The sequence below is a fragment of the Panthera leo genome, chromosome B3, assembly GCF_018350215.1.
Source record: "Panthera leo isolate Ple1 chromosome B3, P.leo_Ple1_pat1.1, whole genome shotgun sequence".
NCBI classification, from domain to species: domain Eukaryota; kingdom Metazoa; phylum Chordata; class Mammalia; order Carnivora; family Felidae; genus Panthera; species Panthera leo.
Genome location: NC_056684.1, coordinates 83,906,757 through 83,932,156, shown reverse-complemented (window position 1 = coordinate 83,932,156; position 25,400 = coordinate 83,906,757). Strand labels below are relative to the sequence as shown.

General features: G+C 36.4%; 1 protein-coding gene across 3 annotated transcripts in view; it reads left to right on the top strand.

Annotated features, from left to right (window-relative positions):
* Nucleotides 1-25,400, top strand: part of BAZ1A (bromodomain adjacent to zinc finger domain 1A) — a 94,344-nt gene that overhangs the window by 3,845 nt on the left and 65,099 nt on the right. For all 3 annotated transcript variants that reach the window (XM_042942969.1, XM_042942970.1, XM_042942968.1), the window contains one exon: nucleotides 10,185-10,463. In XM_042942969.1, coding sequence (XP_042798903.1) covers nucleotides 10,185-10,463 — 279 coding nt within the window. The remainder of the gene's footprint in view (nucleotides 1-10,184; nucleotides 10,464-25,400) is intronic.

The window sequence follows — 25,400 nt, the reverse complement described above, 5'->3', positions numbered from 1 at the left end:
AGCTCCTTGACATAGTTTTTGGCGATGATTTTTTTAAATCCAACACTGAAAGCAGAAGCAACAAGAGCAAATGTAAGTAAGTGGGACTATATCAAACTAAAAAGCTTCTGCACAGCGAAGGAAAACATCAAAAAGGTGACCTACTGAATGGGAGAAAGTATTTGCAAATTATATATCCAATAAGGGGCTAATTTTCAAATTATAAAGAACTCCTACAACTCAATAAGAAAAAAAACCTGACTAAAAAATGGGCAGAATATCTGAATAAATAGTTTTCCAAAGGAGAGCTTCAGGTGGCTAACAGGTACATTAAAAGACACTATATACCCTTAATCAGGGAAATGCAAATCAGAACCACAGTGAGATCCCACCTCAAACCTGTTAGAATGGCTATTATCAAAAAGACTAGCATCAACTAGACTATTGTCAACTAGACAGTTGCTGGATAGGATGTGGAGAAAACTGAACCCTTGTGCAGTTTGTAGAAATGCAAATTGGTGCAGCCACTATGGAAAACAGTATGAAAGTGCCTCAAAAACTTAAAAATAGAACTACCAAATGATCAACAACTCTTGTTTCTGCATATTTATCCAAATTTTAAAAACCCACTAATTTGGAAATCTGTATGCACTCCCATGTTCGTTGCAGCATTGTGATAGCCAAGATATGGAAACAACCTAAGTGTTCATCAGTGGATGAATGGATAAAGAAATTGTGGTATATACACAATTGAATATTACTCAGTCATAAAAAGAATGAAATCTTGCCATTGAAGACAACATGGATTAACCTTGTTTAAGTGAAATAAGTCAGACCAATGACCTTTCTTATATGTGGAATCTAGAAAAAATAGGTTAAAAAAAAACTATGCGATCAGTGATACTGTAATAGCAGTGTTATGGGACAGATGGTAGCTACACTTGTAGTGAATATAGCATAATGTATAAATTTGTCAAATCACTAAGTTGAACACTTGAAACTAATGTAACATTGTGTGTCAATTATACTTAAAAAAAAGATTTTATCCCCCCCCCAAACCACACACAAAAAAAACCAAAAAACAAAAAATAAAACTGAGCTTGTAGGCAAAGAACAGAATAAAGCATGTACTTCGGTTTATTAGATAAGATAAAAATTTGTTCTGTAATTTGGTTAGCTGACAATTTTGTTTTTATTTTGGGCTGTGGATTGTTAAAAATGAAGCAGTCAGATCTGAATACTAGAAATTCTGGATTTGTAGGCTAGGAAGATGATTTGTTGTATTACCCAATGACTTAATCTCCTAAATAAAATTACTTTTTTTTTTTTTTTTTTTTTTTTTTTTAGCTATTTAGCCCCTTGGTATTGGAATGTGTTTACCATCTTTGAGTGAATTACACTTTTCATACAAAAAGTAGGAATCTCTTTGTCAGTGACAGACCAGCTTATGCTTCAACCTGGCTTTCCATTGAAAGGTGTTTAACTGGTTTATAAAGCACCCGATTTTCATGGTTCATCAGCTCATTTGTTAATTCAGTCCTTTCAGCAACCCTCTTTTACAGATGAGGAAACTGGATTTGGGATAAAGAGAGTAAGTCTAAGATCAGTGTCAAAAACCATGTATCTAACAGTTGGTGAGATTAGACTTTTCACTCCCCTAAGACTCTAGAGTTTATATTCTTATTTACTGTCTGCATGATACATATTAGGGAGAATTCTTCCTATTATTTGTTGAGCTTGCAGAAATGTGCAACAAGAACGTAGGGCCCTGCTTCGAATTCAAGCTTGCTGCCTACATCTTTCCATAGGCACCACTTTCTGTTGTCTGCTCAGACATTTGACTTCTTTGCCATATGCCCAGTGATTAAGCTTTAGATATTAAATGTATAGACTAGGATCCATTAGTTTACAGTGGGGGGAAGATGTCCATACAGACCAGCTATGCATGGAATCTGATTATTATCTGAAGGCCGTTTAGTGAGCATGGAGTCTTTTTTTAAAAAAATATTTTATTTTTGAGAGAGAGACAGAGTGTGAGCAGGAGATGGTCAGAGAGAGAGGGAGACACAGAATCTTAAGTAGGCTCCAGGCTCTGAGCTGTCAACACAGAGCCTGATGCGGGGCTAGAACCCACAAACCATGAGATAATGACAGATAATGACCTGAGCTGAACTCGGACACTTAACTGACTGAGCCACGAAGGTGCCCCGTGAGCATGAAGTTTTTAAGGAAAGTTGGGTAATCTTCATAACTATTGTCTTCAAATTAGATTTTCAGCTCCCCTTTAGAAGTAAATCTGCTACACGTTCCAGATATTTGGGTCCAGGAGTCTTTTTTTTCTTAGATGGTAGAACAGATTCCTAAATGCTTTTCTTTTTGAGTTTTACTTTTTTGTTTGTTTTTGAGAGAGAGACAGAGAGAGAGAGAGAGAGAGAGAACGAGTGGGGGAGGGGCAGAAAGAGGGTGGGGGGACAGGATCAGAAGTGGATTCCACACTGACAGCAGCAAACCTGATAACGGGACTCAAACCCACAAACCATGAGATCATGACCTGAGCCAAAGTCGGATATTAAACTGACTGAGCCACCCAGGCTACCCTTGAGTTTTACTTTGCATCCACTTAGTAGGCTACCATGTTTTGTGTTAATACATTCTTTTTTCAGGCAGAATATGTCTATCAGTTACTGTGTAACAAGCCAACCTAAAACTTAGTGGTCCAAAATAATCGTCCATTTTATTTGCTCGCTATTCTGTGGATTGTCAGTGTGGTTTCTGCTGGTCTCTGTGCTCATTTAGCTATAGTCAGTTGAAGGTTAGGCTGAGGCTGGTTAGAGTAAGAGGTAGCCTCAGTCATAGGTCAGGGACCTCAGCTGGGATCGCTTTTCTTTCCTGTGTGTGTGTTTTCTCACTTCATTGAGATATAATTGACTAATAGAATTATAAGATATTTAAAGTGTACAATGTGATGATATATCAATACTGGGATGGCTTTTCTGACCATGTGGTCTTTCATCTTCAGAAGACTAACATGGGGGCGCCTGGGTGGCACAGTCTGTTAAACATCAGACTCTTGGTTTCAGCTCAGGTCCTGATCTTGCAGTTTCAAGGGTTTGAGCCCCATGTTGGGCTCTGTGCTGACAGCACAGAGCCTGCTTGGGATTCATTCTCTCTCTCTCTCTCTCTCTCTCTCTCTCTCTCTCTCTCTCTCTTTCTTTCTCTCTCTTTCTCTCTCTCTCTCTTTCTCTCTCTTTCCTTCTCCCTTCCTCCCCTGTCCCCCACTCGCACTTTTTCTGTCTCTCTCAAAATAAATAAACTTGAAAAAATGTTTAAAAAATTAAAATGAAAAAAATAGACTAATATGGACTGCTTTAGGTGCTGGTCTCAGGGTTCCAACAGGGTGAGAGCAGAAGTCTCTCAGTGTCATTTCTGTATTATGTTGGTCAAAGCTAATCTCGAGGGGTTAGCCCAGATTAAAGAGGTGGTGAAATAAACTCCACCTCTTGTGAGAAACAAGTATCAAGTCATATTTCTAAGGAGGCTGCATACCTTCAACCCTCTTTGCAGACAGTCTACCACTGAGCAGCTGGTAAGATATTATGCTTGGGTCATCCTAGTTGGGTTTTGGGAGTTCGTTGGTTATCTTTTTGCAGCTAATCCCTCTTCCTACCCTTACCAATGCCAAACTTTTTCTTCAAAGATTCTCAAGTCTTTTATTTGTTCTCCTGACATTGTTCCTCTATCACACTAGTTATTCTGTGTATTTTTCTAGGATCTCTTTGCAAATATGGTACCTGAGCAGTTAGAATTGATACTATTTATTGCATGTACATACAATATGCTGGGCAACCAGTATTATCTTATTATCGTATTTAATGTTCATATTAACTGTTCATGGAAGATATCCCCATTTTATAGAGGGGAACCAGGTTCAGTAAGGTTGTGTAACTTAGAGTCACATTCTGCAAGTGGTAAGCTGAGATTCAGACACTCTTCCTCTCCTTCACATTCATATGTGTGTACTTTTCTCTATCTAGATACACACAGAAATAAATGTGGACTGCCAGTGGAGAGTACATTTGTTTATTACTCTTTGACACTATGCTTTGGAGAGTCTGGAGATATTGAGATAATTTGTCCCTCTAGTGAGAAATGAATGTATAACACAATGGCATAAATCACATATATGCTATGGAGCCAGTGTAATGGGAGCATAGAAAAGGAGCTGATAACAGCCTTCAAATAAGGAGAGAACATCTGAGTTGGGTCCTGAAAGATGGAACTATCAAGACACAGAATGGAGAAAAATGACATTTTTAGCAGAGGGTGCTCTAAAGATACTTTTTAAGCTAAGGAAACTATAAAAACTCTTAGAAGTGTGAAGTTGCAGTTCACGTAAAATTTGTCTTTTTCACATTCATTATTGTTAAGCTAGGACTTCTGTTAAGCTACCATAATGTTTCACTTTTGTTGATTTCTATTTAAGATTTTAGTCTCTAGATACAAAAAGCCTTTATTGCTGTTCCCCACCTTGGTGCATCAGCAGATTTCAGGAGTCTGCCTTATGTGTCATTATCTAAGTCTGAGGCAGTGCTAAGTAAACTGCAGAGTAATATTTCATTAAATGTTTTTTAAAAGTAAACATTATATTTTTAATTAATCTAATTTTTCCCCTGACCATTTGTGGATAAATGTAATAAATGTAATTTTCATCTAGCTGAATCATCTAGCTGATTTTTTTCTGTATAACATAAGGCATGTTAAGTCAGCCATGCCCAAGATCTCTTAATCTCCTGCTTTTGTAACCCTGTCAGTAGAAGAAATTAATACAACAATCTATCCTGTCTTAACAGCAGTTACTACTTTTCTAAGTTTATGATTTGTACTTTTCCATCTCTTGTATATTACATGCTGTTTAAATCAGGAATTATGTTCGTTTTTAACCTGTGGCTGCATTGCTCTGCTATACTAATTATTTTTATGGACAGAGGAGTTTATGTCCTTTAGATCTTTTATGCAGTATTGTGCTGGGTCTTTCTTATGTCTAGTTGATACAGTTTTGTCCCTTAAGTAGAGTACACTTCGTGTTTACCTTTTCTAAATTATATTTGGCTTCTGGTTTTTATGTCACTTCATTCTTTTTGTTTTTATTTTTTATTTTTTTTTTTAGTTTCAAGTTTTTATTTAAATTCCAGTTAGTTAACATACGGTGTAATATTAGTTTCTGGTGTAGAATTCAGTGATTCATCACTTACAACACCCAATGCTTGTCACAAGTGCTTTCCTTAATACCTATCACCTATTTAACCCATCCCCTGCCCACCTCCCTTCCAGCAACCCTCAGTTTATTCCCTAGAGTTAAGAGTGTGTTTTAGGGTTTGCCTGTCTCTCTCTTTTCCTGCCTATGTTCATTTGCTTTGTTTCTTAAATTACACATATGAGTGAAATCATATGGTATTTGTCTTTCTCTGATTGACATATTTCATTTAGCATAATAGTCTCTAGTCCCATCCATGTCACTGCAAATGGTAAGATTTCATTCTTTTTGATGGCTGAGTAATATTCCTGTGTGTGTGTGTGTGTGTGTGTGTGTGTGTGTGTGTGTGTGTGTAATACATACATACTACCTCTTCTTTATCCATTCATCAGAGTCATTTGGGCTCTTTCCATTATTTGGCTTTTGTTGATAATCCTGCTATAAACATCTGGGTGTATGTATTCCTTCAAATCAGTATTTTTGTATCCTTTAGGTATATACCTAGTAGTGTAATTCCTGGATCATAGAGTAGTCTATTTTTAACTTTTTGAGGAAACTCCATACTGTTTTCCAGAGTGGCTGTACCAGTTTACATTCCACCAACAGTGTAAGAGAACTCCCCTTTCTCCACATCCTCACCAACATCTGTTGTTTTCTGTGTTATGAATTTTAGCCATTCTATATGTCACTTCATTCTTAATCTTATTCTACTAGATTTTTAGTTTTCCAAATAACCTTGTAAGTTTTAACAGTATGTTGCTCTTTGTTCCTTAGTTTGTTCACCATAGAATTGGTTGAATTTACATTAATTAGAGGTGTGTTCTTGCCAATAGTCGACCTGCTAACTCAGAAGCAAGTTTTCCTTAAGAAATAATGGAAAAGTCAAGGGGCATTAAGGAAGACACTTGTTGGGATGAGCACTGGGTGTTATATGCAGGGGATGAATCACTGGATTCTATTCCTGAAGTCATTATTGCACTGTATGCTAACTAACTTGGATGTAAATTAAAAAAAAAAAAATGTATGGGGACCAGAAGTAATCTGTGGAAAATTCTTCCCAACATCAGATGTACTATAAAAGTAAGCAGAGGATTTTGTTCTTATTAATGACTCGTCAGAATGAAAATGCTCTCCAGGCAGGAATTGTGCATTGAAGATGACTATAATTCTTTGTCACTCCTTCCAGTAAAAAAAAAGAAAGAAAGAAAGAAAGAAAGAAAGAAAGAAAGAAAGAAAGAAAGAAAGAAAGAAAAAGAGCAGAAGTCATCAAACTCTTAAAGGGCCAGATATAATCACATTTTAGGCTTTGTAGGTCATAGTGTCTGTTGTACCTATCCAATTCCATAGGAGTTAGTGACAAAGCAGTCATAGACAATACCTAAAGGTATGGGTGTGGTTGTGTTCCAGTAAAACTACAAAAACAGTTGGAAAGCTAGGTTTGGCCTCCAGGCGAGTAGTATGCTCATCTCTGGTAAAGAAGATTGTTGAAGGAATGTACTAATGTACTAATAAATTGTAGACGTAATAATCTACATTTGCCTAAACATATTCATATAAAACAGGATTTTGTACTTTATAAATTTTTGCTCACAATGGAAAAATGTGCTTCCTATAAAATTTTCATGATTTTATGTTCTTATAGTATAGAAATTAAAGAGTCACTGTAACCTACCCCCAGGAGTTCACTATTATTAACAAAATCCTACATACTTGAATGTGTGTGAAAAATGAGTGAAGAGTGGAATTACAGCAGTGTGAAAAAGTGAAGGTGTAAAATGTCAGAGATGGTGCCATGCTGGTGCCATGCTGCTAAGGGGTGATGGATAGGGAGAAATAGCCCTTGGGCTTTTTTTTTTTTTTTTTTTTTTGCTTGCTTTAAAACGGCCACTGTGTAGTGTACTCGGTCACCCTCTTCCTGAGTGTAGATCTTTGTGCACAACGGGACTGTAATATAACAACTTTGCAGAGTAGATAGACACAGGAACAACAAATAGTACAAACACTTTGCCAGAGGAGGTGGAAACCTGAGTATAGAAAGACAGCTGTATATATAACAATGGTTACTAACGATCCTATTTTTCTGCATGGTAACAAGTTTAGTGGAGGTTTGTGGCACTTGTGCCATTGCTCTCTTTGGTATTTTGAACAATGTCAACTCATCTAAATAGTGTTTATCGCAGCTCAGTACCCTGTCTCCCTGACATGACACCAAATACCCCATGACCTACCAGATACCTAATCACTATAGCTAGAGCTGTGCTGTGCAACACAGGAGCCATTACTTGGCATGGGGGTTATTAAGAACTTGATAATCAGAATTAAGATGTGCAATAAAGGCACAATATATACTGGATTTTGAAGACTTAGTACAAAAAAAAAAGAATTTAAAATATTTACACATTGAAGAATTTAAAATTAATTACAGATTTGAAATAAAGCATTTGTGGATGTATTAGATTAAATATATAAAATTAATTAATATATAAAAAGATTGTTTCTCTTTAAAATTTTTTAAATGCAACCCCTAGAAAATTTAAAATTATATGTGTGGCTAGCATTCTGTTTCTATTAGCTCTGGTTTGGAGACTAGTTAATGTAAGATACCTAGATTTGAAGTATGTTTTACTTAGGTAGTGTTAAGTATGGTTTAAATTAATAAAAGTATACCTTACGTACATCATGTGCTAATTGTACACATTCACAACAGGTGTGTTGTACACAACAGGTGTGTTGGCTTGGTAAGCTGAGTCTTACAGATATGTTTGTTCCAACAGGAAAAAATTGACAACTTATATAAAGCTTTCTAAGTGAACTGTGTTTTTAGGAAGTAAAACTTAAGAGCTCTTTCAAGATCCATCCATTCGTTCATTTTGTTCTGCACCATTTATAACCACTTATTGGGTATATCTGTTGTCAATTTCTTAGCTAATAAATTAGTTATTTGGCATAGATTTTCTTGATTATGAGAACCAGATTACATTCATCTTTGTTTTCTCTGACATTTCTTTCTTCAACTCTACTTTTCCTTTACAACCTAACTTTTTAACACTATTTCCTCAAATCCGTTCTGGTATTTCTTGATCTTTTTTGCCTATCTCTCCTCCTTCCCTTCCTCTGAACTCCCAAAAGATATCTGCTTCTGTCTTTTAATCACTTTGTAATTTTAATTTTAATGGTATATATCCATTATCTCCTCTACTAAAAGGTGCAGACTTCAAAAGAATCTTTTTTGTACTAAATTAAAATCATGTAACTTGATGTATGCAGGTAACCTCTTTAGATCCCATTTATATTAAGATAGGATTAGTTCTCTTTATTTCCATAGATTTCAATTTTGTTCTGCAGACGAATATACAAATGAAACCAGGTTAATGGAATTACCTCAAATCTTGTTTGGAGATCAGACTACTAGGGATAACCTCTACAGATATACTAATCAGGAAGTAAACATATAGTAGTCTTAATACTTTTTAGAATGATGACAGAACGTAAAGGGAGATTTCAGGAAGGAGAAAAAGTTAGAGAATAGTGAATTGTATCAGTCACAAATAATTATTGAAAAGTACACCAAAGTATAGAGAGGGAAAAACATTTACTTGCATATTACCACTTAGAGGCAATCATTGTTACCCCTTTTACATATGTATAACCTTCTCTGTTCTAAAATGTGTTGATTATAAAAAAATAATACAAGTACATGCTTATAAAAATTCAAACAATATAGAAATATTTAGAATAACAAATTTAACTTTTCCTTCCTTTGCAGTCCCTCCCTTTCTCCATAATGAACATCTGTTTATAGTATTTGTATAAATACACATTTTTGTTATTCTGATTAATGTATATGAGATTGTGTTATTCAGTGATTTGGGTTTTTTCTACTTAACATACCTTAGAGATCCTTCCATATTATGGATCTCTCACATTTTAAAAGTGACTGATAGAATTTTTGAAAAGAAATGCTCATATTAAGAAATTCCAACAGTGCAGAAAAGCACTCAGTAGAATGGTCCCCCAGGCCCATCCCTACTCTGTAGTTCTTGGCTGGATTTTTGTAGAACATTCTAGAAGTCTTTTATGCTTCTTTAGGTTATCTTTCTTTGCCTGCCTGCCTGCATGCCTTCTTTCTTTTTGATGCAAGTGGGACCATATATATATATTTTTAGTAAGCTTTTACTTTCAAAAATATAGGTGGGGGGCGGTGCCTAGGTGCCTCAGTCATTTGAGCATCCCACTTTGGCTCAAGTCATGATCTCAGGGTTTGTGAATTGGAACCCAGTGGGCTCGCTGCTGTCAGCACAGAGCCCACTTCAGATCTTCTGTCCCCATCTCTCTTCACCCCTTTCCCACTCGTGTTCTCTCTCAAAAACAAATAAAACATTTTTAAAAACTTACAAAAATATAGGAGGGAATCAAACTGGAAAGTTTTTTTTTTTTTTTTTCTGGTAAACATGTTTTTTAAGAACTCTTCTCATACTCGTTAATGACTATGATTGTTCATTACATAAAGTACTGTAATTTACCTAACCTTTCTCATCATTAGATGTTTAGATTTGCCAGTTTTTCACTATTACGTTAAAGCTTTTAAAAGTTCATGGTTAAGTGCTTAAATTGTCTCTAGTGTTTTGGCTGCTTTGGAACAAACACCTTTAATATTAGAAGAAAAAAGAAAGATTGAGTTTATTTGCAGTTTACTCCCAATTTCAAAAGTGATGGAAATCAAAGTTCAGTTTTGGCTGAATGTACCTTTAAATTGCAAAATATAAATGTCTAGTTTAAATATACTTTTTCTTAGGTTTGTATTAATGTGTAAGTTGACCAGTTACTAAACCCTCGTTCTATGATTCTCTGTAAAATTTTACAATGAAGGCATAATCCTTTATCAGCTTTTAATGTAAAACTTGTGAAATGATAGGTAATGAATGGATTTTTGTTTTTGTTTTTTAATCAGTGACTTTTTTGAACGAACCATTCTGTGCAACAGTCTTGTGTGGAGTTGTGCTGTGACGGGTAGACCTGGACTGACCTATCAGGAAGCACTTGAGTCAGAGAAAAAAGCAAGACAGAATCTTCAGAGTTTTCCAGAACCACTAATTATTCCAGTTTTATACTTGACCAACCTTACCCATCGTTCACGCTTACATGAAATTTGTGATGATATTTTTGCATATGTCAAGGATCGATATTTTGTTGAAGAAACTGTGGAAGTCATTAGGAACAATGGTGCAAGGTAAAGTACTTTTAATTTTTCCTTTTGATACCCATATATTCACATTACTCAAAATTCAGAATACACAAAAAGGTAAACTGAGGAAAACTTCCTGTCTTCTGTCCTCCCAGTACTCTCTTACCCTCCCCACATATAGCCCTAGTGTTAGCAGTTTCTTATATATTTTTCCAAAGCTAATTTTTACACAAACGACCAAAAACATGTGCTTGCCTAGGTACTTGTACACATATATGCGTAAGCACACACAATCTCCCGCCCCTTTTTAATACAAAAGGTAACATACTGTATACCTTTTTCATTTAAAATATCTTGAAGATCAGTCCATTGCTTTATGAAACAACTTTCTTCTCTTTTTTATTCACTGTATAAAATGTTCCATTATATGGAAGTTCCATCTTTATTTCAGAGTAAAAAAAACTTAGGGGCGCCTGGGTGGCTCAGTCGGTTAAGCGTCCGACTTCGCTCAGGTCATGATCTCACAGTCCGTGGGTTCGAGCCCCGCGTTGGGCTCTGGGCTGACAGCTCAGAGCCTGGAGCCTGTTTCGGATTCTGTGTCTCCCTCTTTCTCTGACCCTCCCCTATTCATGCTCGCTCTCTCTCTCTCTCTCTCTCTCTGTCTCAAAAATAAATAAATGTTAAAAAAAAAAAAAAAACTTAAAGATCATCTACTTTGTCCACATTGTGTTACCTAATACTTAAAATATGCATGTATTTCTTCCTGAGTTTTAGTAAGCTCCTTTGATAATATGAGGATTGAGTTTTATACACTCCACTAAGTTCTCTTTTTCGCAGCTCTTCAAGAAAAGAATGAATTTTTCATATAAAAAATTTTAAATGACATTATCTATGGCACTAAGTTAAAAATTATTGAATTATTGCTGCTTTCCTGAAGTCTTAAGCATTTGTGATTGTCTAGTCATTAATATTTATCATAGTAATCTTTATTTGCATTAAAACTTTTTATATTGGAATCATACATAGTTTTCTGTAACTTTATTTCTTTCCCCTAGTGTAACGTGTACAGGGTTTATCCACATTGTAGCATGTATCAGTATTTTATTTTTAATGATAAATTCTACCGTATGGATCTATCACATTTTGTCTGTTCATCAGTTGACAGATAGTTAGGTTGTTTGCACTTTTTGGCTATTCTAAATAATGCTCTTATAGGCATTCATGTACAAGTTTTTGTGTGAACATATGTTCTCAGTTCTCTTGGGGATACACCTAGAAGTAGAATTGCTAAGTCGGTATGGTAACTCTGTGTTTAGCATTTGAAGAACCTCCACACTTCAAGAGCAACTGCATCATTTGACATTCCCACTACCAGTGTATCAGAGTTGCAGTTTCTCCACATCTTCACCAAGTCATATCTGTGCACAATCTGTTATTGTCCACCTCTTTTATTTTGCCATCCTAGTGGGTGTGGAATGGTATCTTGTGGCAGTTTTGATTTGCATTTCCCTAATGACTATGTTAAGCATTGTTTCATGTGCTTACTGATCATTTATGTGTCTTCTTTGGAGAAATGTCTGTTCTGGTTCTTTGCCCATTTTTAAATTCAGTTCTTTATCTTTTTTATTACTGAGTTGTAAGAGTTCTTTGTGTTTTTGGATACACGTCCTTTATGTGATTTGCAAATATTTGCTTCCATTCTAGTTGTCTTTTCACTTTCTTGATGGTACCATTTGTAGTACCATCTCCCTTTGCTTTTAACTTTTGTTTCTACTTATTAATGACATAAACCTTTTGTTTCTGTCTCTGGTAATACTTACTAGTGGTCTTCAAGACTGCTTCATCCTCTAGAATTAGAGTTACTGGAAAGAACATGCTGAGTTACAGAGAAATGGGACAGAGGCCATTCTTAGGTTGAGTTAATAAGTATAGGTATTCTGGATCTTTTCACCTCAGTATTCTTTTCTTCTTGTCTCGTTTACCTTTCAGTATTCCTCCCCTGTTTCTTGTTGCCTTTTATAAGTATAGATTAGGTGCTTCCCTAATCAACAAGACTTTCTGTTTTGAAATAAGCAATCAGCTAACAGATTCTTCTAGAAGATCTTTGTCATTGCTATGGCAGAATAGTAAAGAGAACAGCTGACTTCTTGACTGAGGGAAGGATTTAGCTCTTTATCTCCTCCATCCTGATTACCGCCCAGCTTGCCTACCAGTTGTACAGACATTTGTTCTCAGCTACTTCTTTAGAGCCTACAGAAGAAGTGAGAGTGTTATGGTGGTCTTATGTAAAGAACCCTAAACTAGGAGTCAGGTCTATTAATTTTAAATACCTGCCAGATGCTTTATGTACATATTATACCAGCAGATAAGACCTTATTGTTTCCATTTACAGATGAGGAAAACAGAGGTCCAAAGAAATCAAGTGATTTTTTTGTAATGTTTATCATACATATACTGATCTCCTGTGTACTTGCACTGTTCTAGATGCTGGAAATACAGCAGTGAACAAAACAGTCATGGAGCTTCCATTCCAGTCTTACAAGTAGTAAGTGGTAGGATTTAAATTGAGGTAGAACTGGGGTGCCTAACTGGCTCAGTCGGTAAAGACTGAGTGATTCTCCATCTCAGGATCATGAGTTCAGCCCTTGTGTTGGGCGTAGAGCCTACTGTAAAAAACAATTTTTTTTTTAATTCAGATAGAACTGATTTATAAAATCACTGTAATTTCTTTCACTGGAACTGTATCATTGCCTCCTTGGTTTTGGATTCTGCCTTTTACTTGCTCTGAGCAAGTATTTTAAACTCTTCATGCTTTTGTCTTTTTTCATCTATTAAATGGACCCCTGCCCCTCCCAGGTTTGCCACACAGGATGAAATGATATAATGAATGTGAATTTTTTAAATCTGTATTACATAATGTTGCCATTTGATAGCAGTGTCTTATTAGTATTTGAATGTGCATATTGGGGACCGTGCAGTTTGGTGGGGGAAGGGGGGATTGTTTCATGAGAGATATCCATAGTAGATGTGAGGCTACAATAATTGCCTGGGACACTGTAACCAGGAATCAAATTTCTCAGTTGTAGCTTTGAAAAGAAACCCCACAGTTAATTTCACTAAGAAAGACAGTTGTTTGGTTTTGAAGATAGCCATCCACGTTTGTACGTGGTCTTCTAAAAAATGCTACACAAGCTAATGCTAATTATCATTGTTTAGTGAAGCGTTGGGAGGATGGTGATCTAGAACTTAAGCATTTAAGTTAAGCATAAACCCATCTTCTCCACCCTACCCTGGAATTGGAAAATTAAATCAGGAAAAATAAGGTGAAAACCACACAACAAATACACATTTTAGATTTGTGAGTCATCTTTCAGTTGAAGGATAGAGCTAGAGTTTGAGAGAATCTGAAAAATTGAATCAATATAATTGTGTATTTGGTTGTCTTTTAAAATTAGAGTGGACTTTGGGCAACTTGTTTTCAGACATTTTATAAGTACAGTCAAGATATTCTAAGAGTTCACAGGAGTTTGAAGCAACAGATGTGAGGGGGTACCTCTAAAAAGTAGGTATATTGACAGTAAGAAGTGGCACCTGACAGGAAAGAAGGAGATGGAATAAACATAAACTACTAGCTAATGGTTAAGTATACTGGCCTGGCTTAGTATATTGTTTGGTAGCATTAGAAGGCATTGCAGAATTGAGAGTATACTAGCATTTATTGAACTTTTCCTGCATGCTAGGCAGTGTACCATATGCTTTCATTTTAATTCTCATGATATGGATAGGTGACCCCGAATTTTCCAAAAGTTATATGCTCCTTGGTATTTACTCAGAGGAGTTGAAAACCTAATGTCCACAAAGACCTACAGATGAATGTGTAGGTCTTTATTAATAACTTTATTAATAAATTAATAAATTTATTAATAACTTCCAAATTTTGAAAGCAACCAAAACGTCCTTTCCTAGGTGAATGGATGAACTGTGGTACATCCACATAATGGAGTATTGTTCAGTGCTAAAAAGAAATGAGCTATCAAGTCGTGAAAAGACCAGAAGGAACCTTAAATGACTATTACTGTGTAATAGAAACCAATCTGAAAAGGGTACATATGGTATAATTCTAACTTATGACCTAGAAAAGGCAAAACTGTGGATACAGTAAAATGATCAGTGGTTGCCCGTGACTGAGGTGGAGCTGGAGAGAGGTGAATAGGTGGTGCACAGCGGCTGTTTAAGTCAGTGAAAATAGTCTGTGTACTGTAATGATGGATACATGTCATATACATTTGTCCACCCATAGAATGTATAACACCAAGATTGAGCTCTAATGTAAGCTACAGACTTCAAATAAGAATGATGTGTCAGTGTAGATTCATCACTTGTAACAAATGTACCTCTGGTAGGGGGATGTTGATAATTGGAGAGGCTATGAATGTGGGGCAGCAAGGGGTATATGGGAAATCTCAATATCTTCCTCTCAGTTTTGCTGTGAATCTTAAAAACTTCTGTAAAAAACTAAAGTCTTTACATGAACTTTAAAAATTGTGTGCTCTGCCTATTAAGACTGAGCTTTATAATTTTTTTAAAAATCTGCTTTTTCTCCCATAAAGATCCATATGTATCAGAGAAAATTATAAAAGGTGAAGGCCTAGAGTGCACTTCCCAAGTGCTCTTTCAGAGATAATCACTGTCAAAAATTAGTGCATAGTTTTCTTTTTTTCTATACTACACTTAATTAAAAAAAATATATCAGTCTGCTTTTTCACTTAGTAGTGGTTTAGATATTTTCTTAGATCAAAATACATAGATGTGCATCATTTCTTTTTTTTTTTTTTAATTTTTTTTTCAACGTTTTTTATTTATTTTTGGGACAGAGAGAGACAGAGCATGAACGGGGGAGGGGCAGAGAGAGAGGGAGACACAGAATCGGAAACAGGCTCCAGGCTCCGAGCCATCAGCCCAGAGCCTGACGCGGGGCTCGAACTCATGGACCACGAGATCGTGACCTGGCTGAAGTCGGATGCTTAACCGACTGCGCCACCCAGGCGCCCCGATGTGCATCATTTCTAATTGGTTTTGCATAAACTGGTTAAACTACTGGTTCCTAAAAAGCTATTCACTTTTTCTGAGGCTGGAGAAAGTTATTTCTTTGCTAGCCTTGTATGAATTTTCCCTTTGAAAATAATAAACTGTATTTTCTTCCAAATAATCTCTGACCTTTCACTGATAGATCTTTTTCCCTATGTAAATTAAATCAGTGGAAATAGCAAAATTGGAACTGTACCAAAGAGTTTCTTTTTGTTTTTTAATATTAAAAATAATTTATTGTTAAATTGGTTTCCATGCAACACCCAGTGCTCATCCCAACAGGTGCCCTCCTCAATGCCCATCACCCACTTTCCCCTCTCCCCCACCCCCCATCAACCCTCAGTTTGTTCTCAGTATTTAAGAGTCTCTTATGGTTTGCTTCCCTCCCTCTCTGTAACTCCCCCCCAACCCCCCACCATGGTCTTCTGTTAAGTTTCTCAGCATACACATATGAGTGAAAACATATGGTATCTGTCTTTCTCTGCCTTATTTCACTTAGCATAATACCCTCCAGTTCCATCCACGTTGCTACAAATGGCCAGATTTCATTCTTTCTCATTGCCAAGTAGTATTTCATTGTATGTATAAACCACATCTTCCTTATCCATTCGTCAGTCGATGGACATTTAGACTCTTTCCATAATTTGGCTATTGTTGAAAGTGCTGCTATAAACATTGGGGTACATGTGCCCCTATGCATCAGCACTCCTGTATCCCTTGGGTAAATCCCTAGCAGTGGGTCATAGGCTAGATTTATTTTTAATTTTTTGAGGAACCTCCACACTGTTTTCCAGAAGAGTTTCATTTATAGCCAGATTTTCCCAAATATTATCCCCATACTACTTAGATTTAAAATTTACAAAGTGTTATCTGGTTAGGGAGCATAAGAGACTATTGTTCAGTATTATTTTTAGAACTGCTCTGTAAAATAAAGATCGCAGAATTCTTTTTAATCTGAGAAACTGATATTTGGCATTATAATACTGACCAACCAACTAAAACTTTAAACTGTATTTTTTTTTTTGAGTTTATTTATTTTGAGAGAGAAGGAGCATGTGTGTGCAAGGGGGAGGACCAGGGAGAGAGAGTGAGAGAGAGAATCCCAAGGAGGCTCCCTCTGCCCCCATCAGTGTGGAACCCAGCGTGGGGCTCAATCCTGTGAACCGAGAGATCATGACCTGAGCTGAAATCAAGAGTCAGACGCTTGAGAGTCAGGCACCCCAAGCTTTTTAACTGTATTAAAGTATATTTCCTATAGCTTTATAGCTGGAATGCTTTAAGTGCTTTAGTCATATGAAGTAAAAGAAAATTAGCATTAAAACCTATAATATAGAAAGTAGGCACTTCGTATTTATTAGAATTGGAAATGAGAAAATGAACTTTTATTTTATTTTATTTTTTTTAACATTTATTTATTTTTGAAGGAGAGAGAGACGCAGGGTGAGCAGGGAGGGGCAGAGAGAGAAGGAGACACAGAATCCGAAGCAGGTTCCAGGCTCCGAGCTGTCAGCACAGAGCCCAACGCGGGGCTCAAACTCACAAGCCATGAGATCATACCCTAGCCGAAGTCGTACGCTCAACCGACTGAGCCACCCAGGCGCCCCGAAAATGAACTTTTAAATCTTTGGGTTCTTTTTTTTTTTATATTGCTAGCCTAAATGGTATTAGTGAAGCAAAATTAATTAAACTGCATTAATATTGAGGACAAAGAGAAATACTAAATATATTGAGAAGGTAGAATGAACATAAAAGATACAAGTGAGGACCAAATCTAGTTATTTTTTTAATGTTTATTTATTTTTGAGAGAGAGCCCAAGCAGAGGAGAGGTGAGGTGGGGGCGGGGGGTGGGAGAACAGAGGATCCAAAGTGGGCTCTGTGCAGGCTTGAACTCGTGAACCATGAGATCATAACCTGAGCCAAAGTTGATGCTTAAGCAGCTGAGCCATTCAGGCACCCCAGATTTAGTTATTTTTATTTAAGCATACATGTTTGGATGTCAGTGACTTGATCCAGGTGGGATTAATCAAAGAGAAGTTTTTGGGAACAGGTTATTTGACTAGAAATCTTTTGAAGGCAGAGAAAAATATAAATTAGTAGGAAAGGATTAAAGAAGGCTTCCTATTTAGATGCAAAGATAGTATAGAATTTTTAGCAACATGTATTGGTTAAATTCATATCATAACTCTTTCAGAAAGTAGGCTTTCTATTGATCAGCTTACACTACTGATCTTTTTTTTTTTTTTTTTTTTTTTTTTAATTTTAAGTAAGCTCCACGCCCAACATAGGGCTCAAACTCACAACTCTAAGATCAAGAGTCACATGCTCTAACAACTGAGACAGGCAGGTGCCCCACTATTGATCTTTTAAGGTCACAATTTCTGGTTCTCAGCCAAAGAGAGTCTTTAACAACATCCAAAAATTGTTTTCAATCTTTAGTTCTCAGTGACCCTAGTATGTTGATGATATAATTTTTAATACAAAAAAGAAAAAAAGGAGACTGTTTGGAACAGCTGTTCTCTCTTTGGAATTCTAAGTTAAAGTGAAACTACCTTCTTTAGATATATATAGTGTTTGTTGTATGTACCAAAGACCCATACTTACAACCCTACTGACTCCTGGATTGTCATTGCTAGTTCAGGAGTTAAAATTTAGAATCCTTATTTACTTGCATAATAATAAATTAGGCCATCCTGGGAAATTGTTTTTATACTCTAAAAATCCCTATAGTCACAAAAATAAATGAAAATAATTTTTTTTTCTAGGCAAGTTTAATTTAAATCACCTATAAAGATTATGTTGTATTTCTGTATGGACTTAACAAAATAGTTCAGTAAAGTTTAGACTGATCATACATACTTACTCATTTTCTTCAGTATTCTAAAGGCATTCAAATTGCTTTAACCAATAGGAACATCTGTCTAATGCCACTCAAAAGTCTTTGAATGTTAAATATTGGGGGTGAGGGTGGTTAGTCTCTGGCAACTTCTTTACTGATCCTTTGCATTAATGCCAAGTACAAACAGTAAGCTGAATCTCCCCCCAGGACTTACAGTCATTACTGTGGAGGTAAGAAAAATGATAAAAATGGGGAGTTGGTAAATAAAGTGAGGTTCACCTCTTTTCTAACATAAAAGGAAATCAGATATTTACTTCAATTTGTATCTCATTGAACTTGGTTAGTAGCAGGATGGTGAAGTAGAACAGTAGTAGTTTTGAAATTCTTATTTCCCTGTGGCAAGAGAACATTAGTGACTAATATCACAAAAAAGGAGAGACTATGTATAGCTACTTCTGTCCTGAAATCCCTGTTAGAAATAAAAGGGAAATTCATTTCTACATGGTTATTACATGGGTTTAGGTCTGAGAAATTAGAGCCTCTTCTGAATAAAATCTCTCTCCTATATCTTTGTTTACCTCTTTTGGGATCTGTTTCATTTGGCCAATATAAGATCAGTTCTTAATAAACAACTTTCTTCATAGATACTTTGAATTAGTTGAGAATAAGATAAAATTGTAGTCTGTTAATTTTCCAAGCTGTCTTGGAGGCCAGTAGTATGGTGTGTAAGTGGAATTCATTTGACCTATGGTTCTCAATTAGTATTTTAAAAATGAGGTTTATCTGTCTTTCTTAGATGAAGTCAGAGACCATCCAAGATTAAAGTTAAGAAGAACTAGGAAAAATGACATAAGCTAAACTAATTTTTGGTGAAAGGAAAAGGAGTGACAAAAGTACAAATAAAATCTACTCATCATTAAAGGCCAGGAAGAATCCTTTGTTGTTTAAATTAAAAACATACTCCAAGAGAATAATTCTGAGCAGATGTTGGTATACTTTTTTTAAAATAAGGGGCCAGATAGTAAATATTATAGACTGTGTAGTTGATATGGTTTCAGTTGCAGCAACCCAACTCTGCTGTTGGAGTGCAAAAGCAGCCATAGACAGTATATGAATGAGCACGGGTGTATTCTAATAGTTCTCTATTTATAAATACTGAAACCTGAATATCTTGTTATTTTCACATATCACAAAGTCTTCTTCTGACTTTGAAATTATTTAAATATGTATAAATTATTCTTAGCTTGCAGACCATACATACAAAAACAGGAGATAAGTTAGATCTGGCTCACAGGCCATATAGTGTGCTGATTCCTGGAATAGAGGAAAGGTACTGCTTTACAGAGATCCCTTTTTTATTGAGAACTTCAGAGTATGGCATGCAGAAGTGGCTTGGTAGAAAATCCTTTGGAGCCAAACTGTTGTTTCTGGGAACCTTCTTTCTTAATCTGTAAAACTGAAACACTATCTATATTCATAGGGTGGTTGTGTTAGCTTTTGCCAAATAACAAACTGCCTGCAAAACTAAGTGGCCTAAATCAATAAACCTTATTCTCACAATTGGTTGGCTGAAATGTTCCTATGATCTGGGCTGGCCTGTCTGGGGCTGGATTGTCTAGATCCTCTACTTTAGAATAGCCTTACTCACGTATCTGGGGCCTCAGAGTTGGGTGGCTACTTTCATTTCACCCTTCAGGAAGCTACTAATCCAAACTCGTTCCCAGGGTGGTAGCAGGGTTCCCAGCAGCAAGAGAGGGCAAGCTTCAGTGTGCAAGCACATTTCAAGCCTCAGCATGCTACATATTGCTAGTATTCCGTTGACCAAAGCAAGTCACATGAACAAATCCAGAGATCATGTGGGAGGGAATCAGAGTGGTATGATTCAATGGGGCCATGACTGTGGCAGTCATCTGCCACAGTAGTTAGTATTTGTTAGGAGCCCAGCATAGTGCCTGCCACATAAAGCACTCAGTAAATGTTTATTCCTTCCAGTACTTGTCAGAGACCAGTGAAGAAGAGTCTTCCAGCTGTGATGACTCATCCTTTTTTTAGTCCCTAATTTTCTTACATCATAGTCACTGTTCTTGAGAGTTTGCTATATGTCATTTTAGGGAGATGATGACCATACCTATAAACTTTGAGAGCTTACTATATGCCAGACACTGAGCTTTTTATTTATAAGATCTTATTTAATTCCTGCAACAGCCATATGTAGTAAGTGCTCATTTGCTCATTTTGCAATTGAGAAGCTCATACACAGAGGTTACTTAACTAAAATTTGCTCAAGGTCACAAGTAGTATAATTTCCAAGCACAGGCAGTGTCAGAATCCGTGTTCTTCTGTTTGAGAGAAACAGATGAGTGAAAAAAAAATTAAAGAATAGAATTAAAAGATTGTAGTTGAATGTACTCATTGTCCACTATTTACTTTTCCCTTTACCTGAACATTTTATAATTTGTCTAAATGGGAAGAGATACAGGATTTTATATATGTGGTTAGATTAATCTTTTGATCATTTGTTCTAAGAGTGATGCAGGTCATATTGTAAGTGTCTGAAAATCATCATCTTTTGATCATTGATTCTAAGGGGGAAAAAAGCTTCAGTATTTAAACAGGTTTCCTGGTTAAATTCTTAATCACTGTTCTTATCAGAGGGTACTTTAATTATTTTACTTTTGTAGTCTGAGCTGTTTAAGCTTTCTTCTTTTCAAATATTTTGCTTTAGATGAAAGAATGCTATCTAGTAGCAACAAAAGGAGACTGCAAGTATGGCGAAAAACTATTAATTTTTATTTATTGACTTTCTATCTTTTTTTTTTTTTAATTTTTAATTTTTGAGACAGAGAGAGACAGAGCATGAACAGGGGGAGGGTCAGAGAGAGAGGGATACACAGAATCCGAAACAGGCTCCAGGCTCTGAGCTGTCAGCACAGAGCCCGACGCGGGCCTCGAACTCACGGACCGCGAGATCATGACCTGAGCCAAAGTTGGCCGCCTAACCGACTGAGCTACCCAGGCGCCCCTATTGACTTTCTATCTTTTGGCACAGTTCCCAGGAATGAAAAATGCAGTTATGTCTTTTTTCTTGGAAGTGGTAGGGAATATTCAATTTAGTACTTAAAAGTATACACAAAGTCAAATTTTATGATTCGTTAGCAAGCATTGTGTGCTCAGTTGTCACTTTGTAGGTATTGGAAAGAGTGTAGTGACTAAGACAAGGACTAGGGACTTAGGTTCAAGTGCAAGAGACAGAAACCCACAAATCAACATGATAATTCAGATTCTGATCAATGTTGTAAAGAAAATAAAACTTGATGGGATAGAGTCTTGAGTCATAATTTTTTGTTTTAGTCAGTTAAATTCAATATTGTGTCTGTAAACTACTGTGTTGGATGCCACAGGTTAATCTAATATGAGTAAAGCGCTAGTACTTTTTTTTTCTCAAGTAGAACACAGGTAGTAGGGATAGAGTTTGCAGGGCAAATATAAGTGAAATACATATGAAAGATTAATAAAGGATTGGATAAGAAATGCTATAAGAGGACATAGAAGGGAGGGAGAATTGGAGGAAAGTAGTCAAAAAGGTACAAACTTCCAGCAATAGGGGAACTGGGGTGACTCAGTCAATTGAGTGTCTGACTTTGTTTCTGGTCATGGTCTCCCAGTTCATGAGTTCGAGCCCCCCATCAGGCTCGTTCCTGTTAGCATAGAGCCCGCTTCAGATCTTCTGTCCCCCGTGTCTCTCTGCCCCTTCCCTGCTTGTGCTCTCCCTCCCAAAAACAAATAAATCTTCAAAAATATATATATTAAAAAAATTCCGATTAAAAAATGAATAAGTACTAGGGATATGATGTACAACATGACTGTAGCTAACACTACTGTATGACATATAGGAAAGTTGTTAAGCAAATAAATACATCTTAAGAGTTCTCATCACAAGGAGAAAATTTTTTCTTCATTCTTTTTTTTGCATCTAGATGTGATGGTGGATGTTAGCTGAACCTATTCTAATGTTTTTTGGGTTTTTTTTTTAAGACAGAGACAGAGCATGAGTGGGGATGGGACAGAGAGAGAGAGGGAGACACAGAATCTGAAGCAGGCTCCAGGCTCTGAGCTGTCAGCACAGAGTCCCACATGCAGCTCGAACTCATGAACCACGAGATCATGACCTGAGCCTAAGTCGGACACTTAACTGACTGAGCCACCTGGGAGCCCCTGAACTATGACTATTTAAAACAAATTACTTTGTTTTTTTATAATTTATTGTCAAATTAGTGTCCATACAACACGCAGTGCTCATTCCAACAAGTGCCCTCCTCGATGCCCATCACCCACTTTCCCCTTTCCCCCACCCCCGTCAACCCTCAGTGTGTTCCCAGTATTTAAGTCTCTTATGGTTTGCCTCCTTCCTTCTCTGTAACTTTTTTTTCCCTTCCCCTCCCCCATGGTCTTCTGTTAAGTTTCTCAGGATACACATATGAGTGAAAACATATGGTATCTGTCTTTCTCTGCCTGACTTATTTCATTTAGCATAATGCTTTCCACTTCCATCCACGTTGCTACAAATGGCCAGATTTCATTCTTTCTCATTGCCAAGTAGTATTCCATTGTATGTATAAACCACATCTTCTTTATCCATTCGTCAATTGGTGGACATTTAGGCTCTTTCCATAATTTGGCTATAAAACGAATTACTTTTAAAACAAAAACAACTTTTTGAGGGAAGAGGATATACCATATTCTTATAAAAGTCTATTTCCATGCTTAGCTTGTCACTGTTTATAGATTTGTTGCTAACTTCTGTGTCCTCAGATTCTGTTCTTGCTGCTGTTCCACAGACTTGGTTTCACTCTTAAAAGTATTTTAAGTTGTTAGCACTTTAGGAGCCTCTTGACTGTGTAGGCTTAAAGCTCTGAAATACCCTTGAGTCAATACAGTGTATCTGTTCTCCCTCAACTCCAGTGATAGAGTGGAAGATTCAGAGTCAAAGCTAAAGTTTTGGCTGTATCATTATAGACTGTATGACCATGAGCAAATGATTTAACTTTTCTGACACTGCAAAATTTATAACTTGCAGAGTTGGTATGAAGAGAGAATTATGTGTAACTTGTGTACTTAATGTGACATACAGGAACTCTAATAATAATAAGGACCATCTTTTGATTGTCAGCCTCTACTCTGTCCTCAAATAATAGAGCATAACTTTAATTTAGGAAGGTTCTGTATCTTCGGAAACCCATTAGCTAGGTCTTAATTCTTGATTCTTCCACCTTTTTTACACTCCAATCTTCTTTGGACTCACTAGAACCAAGAAATTGTAGAAAGTGGATTTGAAAGACATAGACTAAGTCTATTTGGAAATCTATTAGAAGGTGTTGACTTGGGAGCTCCTGGGTGGCTCAGTTGGTTGAGTGCCCAACTTCAGCTCAGGTCATGATCTCACAGTTTGTGAGTTCCTGTCAGCATGGAGCCTGTTTCTGATCCTCTTTCCACCTGCCCACACACCTCCCCCACTTGTGCTCCCTCTCTCTCAAAAATAAATAAAACATTAAAAAAAAAAGTGTCGACTTGCCGTTTTGAATAGTTAACTGATATTTAGCTAAGCACCAGTGAGTAGGCCTGGCCTTGCTTAGATTAGAAAGAAAGAAAGAAAGAAAAAAGAAAAGAAAAGAAAAGAAAAGAAAAGAAAAGAAAAGAGAAGAAAAGAAAAGAAAGAAGAAGGGAGGGAGGAAGGAAGGAAGGAAAGAAGGAAAGGAAGGAAGGAAGAAAAGAAAAGGAAGGAGAGAAGAGAAGAGGAAGGAAGGAAGAAAGAAAGAAAAATTTTAAATCTGTGGTTTGTGCAAAATTGATAGCTTTGGTAATAACTAGTATAATTTATATATAAGATATTTCCTACATTCTAGGCTGTGTCTATCTCTGTACTGTACTGGTTTGCTTCTCCCTTATTCTGTCAGGGATTTATATTTCTATCTGTTATTTTTCTGTTGGTTTTAAATAAATTTGTTGTTAAATTATTAGAGCTCTGTGGGTACTGGGGGTCATAGGCTATTCCCTTCAGTGGACTGTCAAACTGTTTTAGACACTACATCAACCATACCTGAGCCTAGAGTAGATTCATTTACTTTGTTTTTCCTTCGTGACCACCACCACCATCACCGTTTTGGAGCACTCAGCTGAGCTCGGCCAGTGAAAAACTATTTCTTTTTGTAACTTGAACCTTGTCAAATGTTCACTGAAGAGCTTCCCTTCCCTCCATCACCATGGGGAACTCTGAGCAAACCATCCCTGGATAGGATACCCAGGGTCCATTTGAGGTGAAGGGGTTTAAGAGAGAAAAACTTTCAGTTACAAAATAAGTAAGTCATGGAAATGAAAAGTACAGAATAGGGAATATAGTCAATAATGTTGTAATAACACTGTATGGTGACAGATGGTGACTGTGCTTATCGTTGTAAGTACTGCATAATGTACAGAATTGTTGAATCACAGTGTTGTATACCTGAAATGAATGTAGCATTATATTGTCAACTATGCCTCAATAATACATTTTTTTTAAGTGGGTCCATTTGATTTCTTGCATACTTTTGTGCAGTTCATGTCACTAAATTACCAAACTTTTTTATCATTAGATTACATAATTAACATTTTTTATAAGATTTCCTGTAGTTGTTCCTCTTTAGAAACACTGGTTTATTTCTGCCAGCCAATGGTGAAAGTTAGTCTGCAGGTTTTTTTCCACCATTTCCCTTTGCTACCAAAGTAGTTAGCTTGGTAATTGTGCCGTCTTAGGCTTCACTGTTAGAACAGAAAAAAAGTTCTTTTTTTTTTTTAATCCTTTTAAATTGTAATCTTTTTTAAATGTGTAATTCAGTGGCATTAAGTACATTCACAGTGTTATGTAATCATCACTACTATTTCCAGAACTTTTTCATCATTTCAAACAGAAACTCTGTACCCATTAAGCAATAACTCCCCATTTCTCCCTTCCTCCAGACCCTGGTAACCTTTATTCTACTTTCTGTCTCCATGAATTTTCCTCTTCCTGATACTTCATATA